At 36.8% G+C, this 15,249-nt stretch overlaps 1 protein-coding gene across 2 annotated transcripts in view; it reads left to right on the top strand.

Moving 5' to 3' along the window:
* The window catches only part of LOC117418063 (inactive carboxypeptidase-like protein X2), a 50,508-nt gene that overhangs the window by 24,534 nt on the left and 10,725 nt on the right, over positions 1-15,249 (top strand). For both annotated transcript variants that reach the window (XR_009306774.1, XM_034030626.2), the window contains exons 5-11: positions 2,354-2,438; positions 5,265-5,415; positions 8,174-8,262; positions 10,672-10,795; positions 12,023-12,219; positions 13,182-13,361; positions 14,767-15,064. Coding sequence is in view for 1 of the 2 variants with exons in the window: in XM_034030626.2 (XP_033886517.2) it covers positions 2,354-2,438; positions 5,265-5,415; positions 8,174-8,262; positions 10,672-10,795; positions 12,023-12,219; positions 13,182-13,361; positions 14,767-15,064 (1,124 nt within the window). In the remaining variant the exon portion in view is untranslated. The remainder of the gene's footprint in view (positions 1-2,353; positions 2,439-5,264; positions 5,416-8,173; positions 8,263-10,671; positions 10,796-12,022; positions 12,220-13,181; positions 13,362-14,766; positions 15,065-15,249) is intronic.

Below are 15,249 nucleotides of genomic sequence, written 5' to 3'. Positions count from 1 at the left end.
CATTTACCAATGCATCCTACTGGGAAATCAATACATAACAATGCACTGATATTAATTAAAAAATCAGGCAACATTATACACGACCATAAGGTCTGTAAAATACAAGAGTTTACCTCTAGACATTTTAAAATAGTTTTACAAATTTTAACACTATGTATACATCTGATTTGATTAGAGCATCTGAAGTACAATTGTTTTAGTGAATCTAGGTGAATGTTTTTGGTGTGAATAGTTCAGATTCCAATACTGGAAATAACATACTATAGACTGTAGACTCCACATAATAGGGCTTTAAAATAATTGACTTAATTGATGAATTTCAATTCAGTTACTTGATTGAGATCCTATATATATATATATATATATATATATATATATATATATATATATATATATATCAATTTATAATTGACTGTTATGAATATCTCATTTCAGGCATTTAAACCCTTGATAAAAAAAAAAGATATATAAAACAATTACAGCTCTTGGTATTGCACAGCATATGTTTAATTACCCAAACTGAAATATAATCAGCAATATCATTATAATGTCAGCCAATTGAGTCCAGACAGTCAAACAACATTAATTGCCAACCAACACCATTAAGACATGCTGAAAGTATTCCTGGGTGCTACAGCTATCCTGTCCTATTAAAAGCCACCCTGAATATGAGAACAGATAAACCAGCTCAAGAACTCAACATCTCTCACGCCACAGTGACAGCCAGTAACATGTGATGATCACTTGAGTCAACAGCAGCTGTAGAGGGAGAGCTCTGTTAAGCTGAAAGAAAATATATTAGTCTTAGCTTTCATTTTCCCAGCTGGGTAGCATTCCTTCATTTTATTTCAGTTTTCTTTAAAGAAATTATATTCAAGCAGCACTCTCCCTGAAAGAAGTTACTAATGCATAACCTGTGTGTGTCTATCGACAGCTGTGAGTCATATGTCATGCTGGCATTGCCATGAAAGCTAGATAGAAGCATTTAAAAGGGTAACTAGCATGGAAATACCATTTTACCAGTGTTCCGGTGCGTCATATTGTCAATTATTCAAAATCTCAATTTTTTTTTTTCCCCATATTTTCAAATTGTAATGATTTTTGCTTTCTTGATGGGCAATGTTTTTCAAAACTTACTCATTGTACACAATTATAAAAAATAGTCAACCCACATGCTTATGGGGCTGAAGTCAGTTCTGCTGATTGAGATTTTCAGCCCCTTATTTTGATAATACTATTCTATGGTACTGTTTACTCATCAATTACTGTTAAAATGGTCATATTTGTGTACCTTTTTGATACAATAAAGCAATCGACTCAATAAAACAGAAGGTTTTGTATTGTTTGAACAGCAAATGGAAAAGCAAGTTTTGATTACAATATGCAGTTGATTCAATTAACCAGTCATTCCATTAAGTGGTCTACACTGTACTGATAAGATATACATTACTGACAATGTATTGCTCAAGCTACTAAATTTAGCTAGATACAGCTAATGGTGTTAACATGCTAAAAACTTTCTATTTTCTTATTTTATTTTCCAATTAGAAGTCAGTGAATCAGTACCTCTGTGTTTAATGTGTGTTGCTCTTGCTCAGTAATATGCAACCCAGTTAACTAAACAGTCAATACTGTATGAAACTGAGTCACCCAAGTAAATTTAAGCAATCATTTCAAAGGTGATCTAATCTCAGCTCCAGGCAAGTTTTCGTCCCTGTGCTCAATTCATTAAGAACCAGGTTTTGTTTCAGTAAGTTGTGGCTGAGTCTATTTGAAGTTCTCAACAATTCAATCTTGGAGAAAATCTTGAATGCCCCTGAAAGGAAACGTCCATTCATTTCAAGGTAACACTTTACGTTAATTGCCTCTAATTACTGTGTATTTACATAGTAGTTACCGGAACTTAGTAAATACATGTGTACTTATGCATAGTTGCAATGTACTTAATGTGTACATTTTTTTGCACTGTAAGTTTAACCCTAAGCCTTTTCTGATATAATTGTGTACTTACATATATTGTGCAAAATGATTTATACATTAAATACATTGTAACTAAGCATAATAACATTGTATGCATACATGCACATGTATTGACTAAGTAACTACTATGTAAATACACAGTAATTAGAGACAGTTCATGTAGAGTGTTCTCCATTTCAAATATATAACAGTGATCATTGTGCTGTTTGCAATATGGAATGTAATCACGTTTCACTACTTTTACCCCCTTTTACCCCCTTTTTTAAATAAATATGTGTTTTAATGTAAGTCTAATTTATTAAAAGTATTTAAGTGTCTCCTCATCCCATACAGAGAGTGTGAATATCAGCTGCTGTGCTCTGTTCTGTTTCAGGAGTGACTGGGTGAAGTCATACAGGGTGATGGTGAGCAATGACAGTCACTCGTGGGTAACAATTAAAGATGGACTGGAGGACATGGTGAGTAGTGAAGGTTAACTAATAACCCCTTCGCATGTAAAGGTACTGCAATCTGAGAATTGTGCATCAGACACGCTTTGTGTGCATTTCTAAAGAACTACAGACAGTTAATTAGGTATATCTGATGGAAACTGAACTGTGAAAGGGCATTCGTCTCAGCAAAGTAAGCAAGTGTCTCCTTGATCAGTTTTCTGTAAAACCACCTTTGTTTTTGCTGCAGCACACAGACAAAAAAAAACACCACAACACAGGTGGCAAATAAATACTAGAGACTAGGCAGGAGAAGGAGCATTAAGATACAGCCAAAACACCTGATATAAGGGTAATTTTTACATATGGTTAATTTCCCAGAGAACATATACCTAAGCAACATTTTAAAGTTTTGTTTGCAAGTGAATTAAAGCCAATTTGGCTGGAGCACTTCCACAGGGTATGCGACTTCTATTAAAATATGTTGCCAGAAAACTACTGCTAAATATACATTCATTCTACCAACTGCATTAGAGACAGAACTGTTGCATTATAAGTAAACACTTGCTGAACAGAGATCTTATAGAGATCTCATGAATTGGTAAGACGTAGTATGTACTCTGTATAGTATTTCAATGTAGTTATTTTCCCCAGTGCATTTGATTTCACATTGGCATTTTGGAATTAGTTTGGGATTCTGCCGTAAATCAGGTTTTTTTTGGATGTTTTACATATGCCTGCAAATCAACTGAATCATACTCATACAAATGTGGAAACGAACTGTATGAAACTGTGACAATGGGATGCTTGATAGAGACCACTAAGTGCTGGGATGGTCCTCAATAGCAGTCACAATGCAGCGAAACTGCAGGATAACGATGCAAACCCAACTGAAAGATGTTTTGCTTTCGTCCATCTAGGGGCACTGAACTCCACCAATCATTTTTCTAGTATCGTCTTGTTAGCTTCACAGCAGAGCATCAGATCAAGTGCAAATTAGCGGTGTTATTCAATAGCAGTGATCACTAGTGAATTGGCCTGCCGAATAATTGTATAGGTCTTGATTACCACAAGACAGTCAGATCACGCGGTACAGATGGGTGTATGTTAATTGCAGGGCCGACAGAATCTGTTTTGCAAAAGGTATTTTACATACCCTTTATCTGTCTCAGTACCATTCACTCCTCTTGTGCAGCTAAACTATACAGTACCTTTCTCATGCAGCACATTTTGTCTTCACTTTTTTCAATGTATAACACCAATTAGGCACTGCATTTTTTCTTTGCATGAGTCTCTTTCCAATAATAACTTCACTCAACACTTGCTGGGCTGAAATGGTGGAACTGGTGAATGGAGCAATATAAATATTTCCCTTTTGACATTCTGTCCAGCACAAAGAGCATTGGGAATAGTGCGATATCTAGGCATGTTGAATTATGGAATCAAATTGTAGTAATTAACCTGTAAAGCAGTAAAGGGCAAAAATGTTGTCCAGAATTTGACTGTAATTTCCCCAACCTCTATGCAGATGCAATGGATCAATACTGTTTTAATGTATTTAATTACTTTTAAATATGGTTAAGAAGAATGAATAACAATAATAATAATAATAATAATAATAATAATAATAATAATAATAATAATAATAATAATAATAATAATAAAGTCATTTAGGTCAAATAATTATACTGGTACAGTATACCTTACTGCATATTTAGGGATTAAGTTATGAACTATGGAGGATTCTATTTTTTTTCTGCCAGACTAAAGTAATACTGAGCTTATACTGCTGTAGAACTCACACAGTTCAGTGATGTTGCAGCTTCATGGCTTAATAACCATGGAAACAAGTGCAGGCTAAGAAAGCAAGGCTGTGCAGTGATGTGCCAGTATGTAAGAGGGGCACTGCTGGGTAGCGGGGCATAGGGCAACATATAATAATTTGGTCAGGCATCAAATGGACATGGCAGAGTCAGCTATCAACAATTATATTCTGTCCTGCAATAACTGCATTCTTAACACTGGAGGTTTAAGAGCAAGGTCTTAAAGAAGAGGCAGGCCGCAACAATGCAGCGCTCAATGAAAGGAGGTTTCAGGAAACATTATTACCTGTTTATTTGGCTTTATTTTGCATTTAATTGCGTTTACGTTTGCCTCCTCTCTGGACATCTGTCGTGTGACTTGGCTTGATATTTCTGAACTTTTGCTGGACATCAGGTCCTGTCAAAAAACATTATTTGCTTTTAAAGTCGTCAACTCACATGGACAAACTTACTAAACTTAGAACTTGATAAGAGTATGAGTTATCTTTAATAATCTCTCCTTGTTTTTTTTTTTGTTTTTTTTTAATTTTCCTTATATCAATTTCCATTTCATTTATCACATCACGGTGACCCTTGTGGAATAAATTGAGTAAGAAAAGAAATTAAGAAATGGCAAACTGAGCAAATGTACTGTATTTCTGACTTCCACTAGGGACAGGGGTTTGCAGGTGTGCCAGGTCAATGGTTACCTGATGTACTTAGAGCTCTAACAAGGCAAATGGTAACCATAGTTTTCAAGTGATTACTGAAACAGAAAATGACGCAACCTGTATATAAACATTAAAAATACCTTATTTTATAATATATATACATATATATATATATATATAAATATATATATATATATATATATATATATATATATATATATATATATATATATATATATATATATATATATATCACTTTAAACTTCACAATATATCACCAAGCCATAATGGTAACCTGCATTGGACTGAATTATCCCTCCCCACTGCTACATCAAAGAATCCTTGAATCTTATTAATCACTGTTTAACTGTGTGTCTCAATAGATTTTTCCTGGCAACACAGAGAAGGAAATTCCTGTACTGAATGAGTTCCCGGTTGCAATGGTCGGCCGCTACGTCCGCATAAACCCTCGGTCCTGGTACGAGGCTGGCAGCGTCTGCATGAGAGTGGAGATCCTGGGCTGCCCCATGCCAGGTATTTGTCTTTAAATAAATACAGAGGGAAGGCTGAATGTCAGGTAATGAAATCAGCTCACTATAGTGCCTGACTGCTTCAATAACAATATTATATATCCTTACGCTGTGAACGATAAATGGGTTCTACTGGTAATTCCAAGCTTTCCAATGCTTACAATTATCCTACTGTGTTTGAAAAATATAATTCCCCAAATGAAATAAAAAAAATACAAATAAAATGGTTTATTTTTCTAAGGGTGCATGCTATTTTTTTTATTTTTTTATTTTTTTATTAATTTTTTTATTTTTTATTTTTTTCTTAAATTTTTAGTCGTCGCCAATTATTTTTACCCCGGTTTTCACCCCAATTTAGCATGCCCAATTATTATCTGTATCCCCGGCTCACCGCTCGCAACCCCCCCCCGCCGACTTAAAGGGATCTTTTATATTGGTATTAAGAGCCATGTGGATTTAATTTGATAATACATTTAATAAAATTTTTTCTCTATTTAACTAGGAGGATTTATTGGAACAGCTAATATAGTCTTTTATCCAAATGCAAATAGGGTGCTGTAGCAGTGTCTTAACTATATTTGCTTTGTTTCATTATAAGCCTGCCATACAATATGGTGTTTGGAGCAATGTATAAATAATCATGGGCTTTGTGAGGCTAGGGTTCTTGGGGACTCAAGTCCTCACACTCGTGTCTTGCTGCTGGTTGTTATACTGTATGTATATACATTACAATTCCGTGGCAATAGCTGTAGGGCAGACATGTCAGCACAAAGGCACCCTTGTTAATGAGTTGTAAAACCAGACAGGCATTCCTCCTGAAACTGCAAGACACCTTTTGGTCAAAAGAACAAATAGAGAGTTGCGAGTGTGAGAAGACCATTCAACCAATCAGTGCTTGTGCAATTACGAATAGTCGATTGATCCTTGAACTTTGTGTAGTTCTCTTTAAGGGAACCGCAACAAGATGACATGGTAACCCATTCCATACATGCAACACATATATAAAACTATTGTGGTTTTCCTTTGGCACCAATTGTAAAAGGTAGTTGCAACAATACATATAAATTCTACTGCATGTACAGTGTGGGTGTATCCAGTTTAACCAACAGAAAAAAGCCAAGTCTAATTGTCTCACAGCTTGTTTGTAAAGTATTTTTTGGTGCTGAGCATTATAATCTTTTGTGTGGGTAAAATGTTTTTCAGTGGAGAGTGAGAAGCATAGTATGTAATATGCCTTTCGCTTTGGCAGGGCTTCACAATCCAGTATACAGGCAGTCTCTGCACCGTGCTTTCTTATTCCTGAGAAAGCTGCCATACTGTATGTCTGAAGGGATAATTAATTACATTGTTTCAATTCGTGACACTATCGCATATGTGGCAGCATAATCATGCTGGAACAGTTTAGCTCCTCTTAACCCTTTGACTTTACGCCTTGCCAGTGTTTTTTTTACATCGATTGGGAAGTAACCCATATCATGACAACTGTCCACACAGACCCAATTATACAGATGACTTTTTGACTCCTTCACGAAGCGGGGAGGCTTCTGTTGTCTCCTTGCTGTTGATAATACTAAAAAGGGAAGCCTCACTGTACTGTCAGTTTCCAAAAGGCAAAGGGATGAAATAACTAGTAAGTGTGCGAGACTATAGCAGACTGAAAATATAGCAGACTGGCTGAGAGCTCTGTTATTCAGTAAATAGTGCTACAGCTGCTGCTGGTGTTAAAAAAAAAAAAAAAGGAACGTGTTACAAATCATGTCATTTGTTTACTTGGGTCTGTTTTGTTTTTGATTGTTTTTTTTAATAATAGTCTTCGTTCTACAATGTTTTGATGAATACAATAAAAAATCAGCAAGTGAGTTTTAAATGCTTGTATCAGAATAGAGGCCCATTCTCTTGCTTAGCTATCTTGTCTTGGGATGTTGTTAGTCCATCAATATCTTCTGTTAAGAGCATTCACATAAAAACAATATGCTTCAGAATGGAATAGCCGGTAAGGATGCGTTGTATAGCGGTCAGTGCAAATTCAGTACAGTATGAACCAGTTGGAAGATTTACATGCAGCTTAATAAAAAGAAGAAGATGGCAAGGACATTTTGTGCTCAAAGCAATTTTTTGCAAGAGCAGCCCTGCCAGCGACTGCACACACCACATGTTTTTTCTGCTGGTCTGCCAACAAGTACTGAACCAGTGACCTGTTTTAATGTCTCCCTACTATATTCAAAATATGTATTGTTATTGTTTTTTCATTGAAGCGCTTAACCACTATGCAAATGAGCCGGGTATTTATGGTTAGATTTTTAACCTCATCTCGTCTCACCAACAGGGGGCAGACTCCTTAACAGCAGTGCATCACACAACAATGCAGTGGTTCTAAACTAATGGGCAATGGTAGCACGGTGCCACTGTGTCATATTTTCATTCTTTGACATACAGCTGGTATCACTATGGTATCAACCATAACAGTCCATTGCAGTACCAAGGCGGTCTACTGATGGTACCTGTATTGTTTTCTTTAGACCAGTACACTGATAATATATTCCCTTTTTGTAAGGGGAAGGCTTGGTTACCAATTGGAAACAAACCGCAGGGCTTTGATTCAAAGCTGCAGTATGAGTCAAAAACAAAGATACAGCCAGAGTATGAAAAACAATAACAGCTGTTAAACAAGTTCTGCTTTTTATGAAACTTATTTTCTTAGTTCTTCAAACATCTGAAAGCAAAGGCTGAACACGCTACCCCCTTTGACCGTGTTTCCACAGACCCTAATAATTATTACCACAGAAGGAATGAGATCACAACCACAGACAAGCTGGACTTCAAACACCACAGCTACAAAGAAATGAGACAGGTAAGTGCACAGCCCCCAGAGCACATCTGCAGAGGGGAAAGTGAGGAGAGCAAACAAGCGGTCACTCTATCACACACACTAATGATGTATGAACTCAACCACGCAGGAAGAGATAATGTACGTTTGTGCTAGGATATAATTTTCTCAGCATGTTAATGAATACATGGGGAGGGGGGGTTGAGCATGTTTTTTTTAGCTTGGTTGCGAATTGAATATCCATTTTGTCAGAAACATGTTTTTTAACAGTGGGCCCTGCAGAGTACCAGCACTGATGTCATCATTTGTTAATAAAGATTACTTTAAAAGAACACATTTTCCATGAAATGTAGTTCCTTCCTAAACAATTGTTTGAGACAAGCATATTAAACAGTATCAAGTTAAGGTTTACCATATTTAGCTTTTTGTTATTGTTCATGTTTTGAGTCTCCTTTCTTGTAAGTTATTTTAAGAGGTTACAACGCAAATAAAAAATGACTGTGCTATAGATTTTAGATCATGTCAACAGCATTGGCGCAAGGCTTGATCATGTGTTGCCAGTGTGGAAAACCAATACTATTGAAAACACCATCGATATTAAGCATACAGTTCTACATAGATGGACTATCCCTGACATTTTTAGTTTTTTGTGCAAATGGAACCCTTTTTATGCCTTCTTTCACAGATGTGTCACAGTTTCAGTTACAACACGCAAGACAGCAGATCTGAACGACTTTGGTAGAGCAGGTAGTAGATACTCAGTTGGCAAGTGCCAGCAAAAGTGAGTAACGAGAGAGACCAGCAGATTTCCACCCCATCTAACACCTTGTAGATCAGCGCCGCCCTGGCTGCCAGTGGTGGCACTGCTCCCTATTGATAGTGTTATGGTAGATTCTTTTGCCCAACCCATGTATATATGGGTCATTTTAGTGAGGATGTAGCTTGAAATATGTATGTATTATGAAACAAATGAAATATACATAGTACAGTATGCCACATTTACAAACATGATGTGCTTATGTCGGTTTTGTAAGGATGAACACAGACTGCTGCCGTTACTTGTGAGCTGACGAGTGGATCTTGCTGTTGCAGCTTGTTCATTTGCTGCTTTCATCTGTTGCTGTGCAACTGCATTTGTACTGCGGATTTACACACAGATGCAAGTCTGAAAATAATTAGCCCTGCACATTAAATCACAATACGATTTGAAATCCTACATTGTGCAAAATGCAGCTTTGGATCATACCCCAAACGAATCAGTTTAGCTGTGTTTTCATCCCTGATTAATTATCCATCTTTGCCACTTCAGCTGCTGTTGAAATTGTCTTTGGCAGTGGTTACACCCTTGAGAAAAGGCTGGCTTGTTACCTGCCTCAGTCAGCATTGCAGAAGGTGTTACCTTGTATTAAATGGAAGCAACCGCAGTCACAGTCTATGAGTGGCTATCAACTCTGAAGTCACATCGCCAGATAAATCAATAAAAGAAGTAGGAGATTCAGACTGCAATGCTTTTTTAATGATCTGCCATCTGTGGAAACCCAGAATTTTGGCATCCCCAAAAAGGATTTGGCTCACATATATATACAAAAAATATATATAAAATAACCATGTGCACATGTAAAAAAAATATCTATGCCAAGCTGAAATATTTTGTGGTAATTAATAACGCTTTTCAAAATTGATGGATCGCTGGTGCTGGCAACTGAGGCTCTCTTTCTTTCTAAAATGTGAAATGTAACCAAAAAATGTCCAACGTGCTTGTGTGCATATGAAAATGGGAAACAAGCGTCTCAACATTAATAGTGCCTCACCGAGGAATCCCAGCCGTAAGCTGGAGGGACAAGTCAGAAGGTATAATTGAGCTTCTCTTTCATCCCTCTCTTGTTATATTCTGTCTTCTTGAAACTTTTTTCTGCACTGAAAATGCACCTCCACCCCCCACCCCAGCCCCCATCCAAACATCAATGCAAGGAAGACCACTGTGTAGTCCGAGGCATGAAAAAACACAAGACTTTCATCACAAAGCAGATGATATACACATGCCAGCTGGCAGTTCATTCCACCTAGATGCAGCCATACAAAGATCAGGGTCTTATCAAAGAGTGATGTGGAGCCCTAATCACTTAACCTCTGATCACTGCTAACACAGATGGATGTCCGGAACTAAGTAACAACAATTACATACCATCAGTTTGTATAACCTTCCTGCATTACCAAGTTTTGTAAAGATTAATGGTGCTACTTATTAGTTACAGTGTGTTTTAGCTGAAAGCCAGGGATGTACAATGGAGCTATGGAAAAAAGATTATTTTGAGTTTCAGTGAAATTTTTTTTTTTTGTAATTTTTTTATGAACCTCACTTCTCTGTCGACAATAAATTGTTGTTTCACCCACTCAAAGGCAATTCTGTGTGCTGTTTGGTGTCTCCCACAGTTGATGAAGGTCGTAAATGAAATGTGCCCTAACATCACAAGGATTTACAACATTGGCAAAAGCCACAACGGACAGAAACTCTATGCTATTGAGATCTCAGACAACCCTGGAGAGCATGAACTGGGTAAGAAGTACCGTGTTGCCATGAATGCTGATTTAGATGGCTGTGTCTACAGGGCAAACAGATGCAGAATAGAGCAAAAGTGTAGACAGATTGCAGTTTAACCTCACATATACAACATGCCAGTAGCACTGGCACTAAGGAATAAGCTCCAAAAAGTTTCCCTGCAACAATATGCAATGGCTTCTACATCATTTTTCTAAATAATTGCCATTCCTACTCTATGATGCAAAGCTAAGGAACCCGGTTACCAGCATACAAAATCTTGGTCTATAATTGTAAAAACACTACAGTATCATGTTAAAATCATATTATGCCTTTGTTTTTCATGAATTATTAATATGGTCATCTGTGATTTACCATCTAATTCCATTCCCTGCTTGATATATGGCACACAGCCAAACCATGGTCCACTCATACAAACTTTAATTGTAAAGTGATGGTATTTCAAAACATGTTTCGTAACATTTCACATTAAGTGTTTCTAACTACTGTGTATTTATATAGTAGTCACTTAGTAAATACATGTGTACTTATACATAATTACAATGTTAAGCATAGTTACAATGTACTTAATGTGATAATTGTTTTGCATTATTATTATTATTATTATTATTATTATTATTATTATTATTATTATTTATTTATTTATTTATTTATTTATTTATTTAGCAGACGCCTTTATCCAAGGCGACTTACAGAGACTAGGGTGTGTGAACTATGCATCAGCTGCAGAGTCACTTACAACAACGTCTCACACGAAAGACTGAGCACAAGGAGGTTAAGTGACTTGCTCAGGGTCACACAATGAGTCAGTGAGTGAGCCTGGATTTGAACCGGGGACTTTCTGGTTACAAGCCCTTTTCTTTAACCACTGGACCACACAGCCTCTAACCCTAACCCTATCATTAACGCTAAACCTAACTCTAAACCCAACACAAACCTGTTTCTGATACAACTGTGTACTTACATATATTGTGCAAAAAGATGCACACCGCAAGTGCATTGTAGCTATGCATAATAACATTGTAAGTATATGTAAGTACACATATATTTCCTATGTACTATGTAAATACACAGCAATTAGAGACACTTAAAGTGTTACCACATGGTTTTCAAAACATCACAGCATGTTTTAACATGAGTGACCATGAAACATGTCATGTTGAACAATGGAATGTTGTAGCCATGTTCACTGAATGACTGGTGCTCTCTTTGTTCATTTTGAAGGTGAGCCTGAGTTCCGCTACTCTGCAGGTGCTCACGGCAATGAGGTCCTGGGTCGGGAGCTGTTGCTGTTGCTGATGCAGTTCATGTGTCAGGAGTACCTGGCTGGAAACCTGCGGATCAAACACCTGGTGGAGGAGACCAGGATCCACCTCCTGCCTTCCATGAACCCAGACGGATATGACAAGGCCTTTGAAGTGGTAGGTCTTCTCTGGGGTAGTGGGTGATGTGAGATGTGGCCCAATTTTACTAATTTTGTGATGTGATTATTGAACTAGAAATGAGAAATAATGTAACAAAGCATGTGTCCTTGATTTATCATCAGTTTACTTGTTTGAAAAGCTTTACTACAGTGTTTGCTGTTTGTATCTAATTCAGATAAATACATACCAGAACATACAGTGTTATTGCTTTCCCCATGAACTTGAATCACGTGTAAAAAGTGGAAAACTATTATATTTCTCATTGTATAATACTTTGCATAATTCTGTTTCCAAGCTTGGAAAATCTCTATTGTACCCAAGTGCTAATTTCACACCAAAAAAGAGAACAACATGTCGATGATACAACGTTAATTCAAGAGCCCCTACATAGATGAGTACATATTTGTGTTTCTTGCTGGTGAATGTGGTTCTCAGGGTTTTGCTGTGGACCATCCTCTCTCAAAATGTAATGGATTTGTATTACATGGATTTGTTGCTCTTACTGCACCATTACAGTACATGAGAAACAAATGCTCATCCGTGATATGATCTAATGTCTTACTGAGATAAGACTGTTAATGATATTACCTGCTTTTCTCATAAATGTATTTATCAATGAGGTATTCCCCATATGAACAATTTCCATATATGGCTTCTCTCCCCTTTTATTCAAAAATTGTATTTAATGTATTTCTTATTTCTTTTATTGGTGGTAATTTGAAATGCTGACCAGTAACGCAATTCCTCATATTTTAAGGCATTTCATTTCCTGTCTTAATGGTTTAGAATGCACAGCTCAAAACCCATTTCAATGCATTTCTGATGGCCATATTGTCTCATTACACCTAGCGGTCCAGTTACACAGGGCACATTTTTCAAGTAAATGCGTGAAAAACCTTGATAGCATTGATGACCAAAGACACTACAAGTTAGCATATTGGGTCTGTGACACTTGGCAGGGCTCAGAGCTAGGAGGATGGTCACTGGGACGCTGGACTGAAGATGGCATCGATATCAACCACAATTTCCCAGACCTCAACTCCATCCTTTGGGAGGCAGAAGCCAAGAAGTTGGTTCCAAGAAAGGTCCCCAATCATCAGATCCCCATTCCGGAATGGTATATGTACGACAACACCACCGTAAGTAAAACAAGTATGATGCTGCTGGAGCCCAGGGACTTCTATTGTATTAATTCATATTCTGGGTAATTTGTTTGCCATTAACTCTTATTAGTTTTTTTTTTTGATAAATACATCTGTAAATAAAGAAAGAGAGGAAGCAAAAAGGAAACAAATGTACTGTATCGTGAATTCCAGTTCTGGTAACAGGACCACATTGCAAACTATAGTAACATAATTACACCATGTCAGAGGCATACAGATCTGGAGTTATACCAGCCAGTATATATATATATATATATATATATATATATATATATATATATATATATATATATATATACATATATATATATATATTTATATATATACATCAGTGATTTTGTTGTTCTCAATTTGTAAAAGGAACATCTATAAATACAATCTTTTTCCAGTAAACTATTTTTACACTGAGCTATACTGAAAGCAAGAAGTGACTCATAAAGCCTATCAAAATAGTAATGCAGCTGCAGGTTTAAAGAAAAGCTTCTCAGTCTTTTTGATAATAATGGGGAGGCATGTATGAATGGTGTTATAGACCACAATCTTTTTTTTGTTTTGGTGATTGTATTTGTATTGAGTTTTATATTACCAGGCATGCATATATGTGTAATTACATTGTAATAAATGGCTAACTACATATGGTTCTTGCCCTTATATAGTAACTATTGTGTAATTACATGGAATATGTCCATGTACTTTCATACTCATTCCACCAGCAGTTACCATTTAAAAGCATATTATTACCGTAATATTACATGGTTGTTTATGCTACCAATCTTTTCAATAAAGTATATTAAGAATAGACACTTGATGAATGTGGGGGAAAAATATTGATACATATAAAAAAAACAAGCTCTGATGGGTCTTTAAACATTTAAAATTAGCTTACAACCGTTGCTGTGGGCACTTCTATTTTAATAGGCAAACCTCAGAGCAAGCCAAATTCTATAAAACCATATCAAATAGATTTAAATATTAACATGCCCTCTAAGTGTTTAAAAATCCATTAGGCAAAACATAAAAAATGGAAATCAGAAAAGATCAGTAGCAATGCGTGCAAATAACATACTTTTAAGTGGTTGCTAAGGGCGCACTTCAAGTATAAGTGAAGAACAACAATACGGTAATTGACAGTGTGTGGCTAGGTGCCACGTTCTATGCTACTATCCGTAAGTAATGTATGTCAAGGATCGATGTCATTCTAATTAACTCCCTAATCAACATTAAATCATCCAAATAGCAACATATTTGTCACTAATTTAATTATGATATATATATTCTTGCAACCCAACTCAACCCAAATTACAGAGTAATTTGTCCCTTTTATAAATAGATTTAAAAGTAGGTTTAAATAGCAGCCCCATCACCCTTTTTCTTCTTGCAGGTGGCAGTGGAGACCCGGGCAGTGATTGCATGGATGGAGAAGATTCCTTTCGTGCTGGGCGGTAATCTGCAGGGGGGGGAGCTGGTGGTGACGTACCCCTATGACATGACCCGCTCCCAGTCGAAGGCACAGGAGCAGACTCCCACCCCCGACGACCACGTCTTCAGCTGGCTCTCCTTCTCCTACGCTTCCACACACCGACTCATGACCGATGCCAGCCGGCGGGTCTGCCATACTGAAGACTTCGCCAAGGAGGATGGCACCATCAATGGGGCCTCCTGGCACACAGCAGCTGGAAGTAATACATATTCAGTAGATTATAGAAGTTATAGCCAGTTTGGTTACAATATATTATAGCACCTTAGTGCAGGGGTAAGCAACCTAAATTAAATATAAATGATAGCACCATAACACTATAGACACATCTATGCTATTGCCATAGCGCTTATTTTAATGTCACTCAGTAATATGTCATAAGGACTA

The sequence above is a fragment of the Acipenser ruthenus genome, chromosome 13 (assembly GCF_902713425.1).
Source record: "Acipenser ruthenus chromosome 13, fAciRut3.2 maternal haplotype, whole genome shotgun sequence".
Lineage (NCBI taxonomy): Eukaryota > Metazoa > Chordata > Actinopteri > Acipenseriformes > Acipenseridae > Acipenser > Acipenser ruthenus.
The sequence above is the reverse complement of the archived record's forward strand: the minus strand, read 5'-3'. Positions and strand labels throughout refer to the sequence as shown.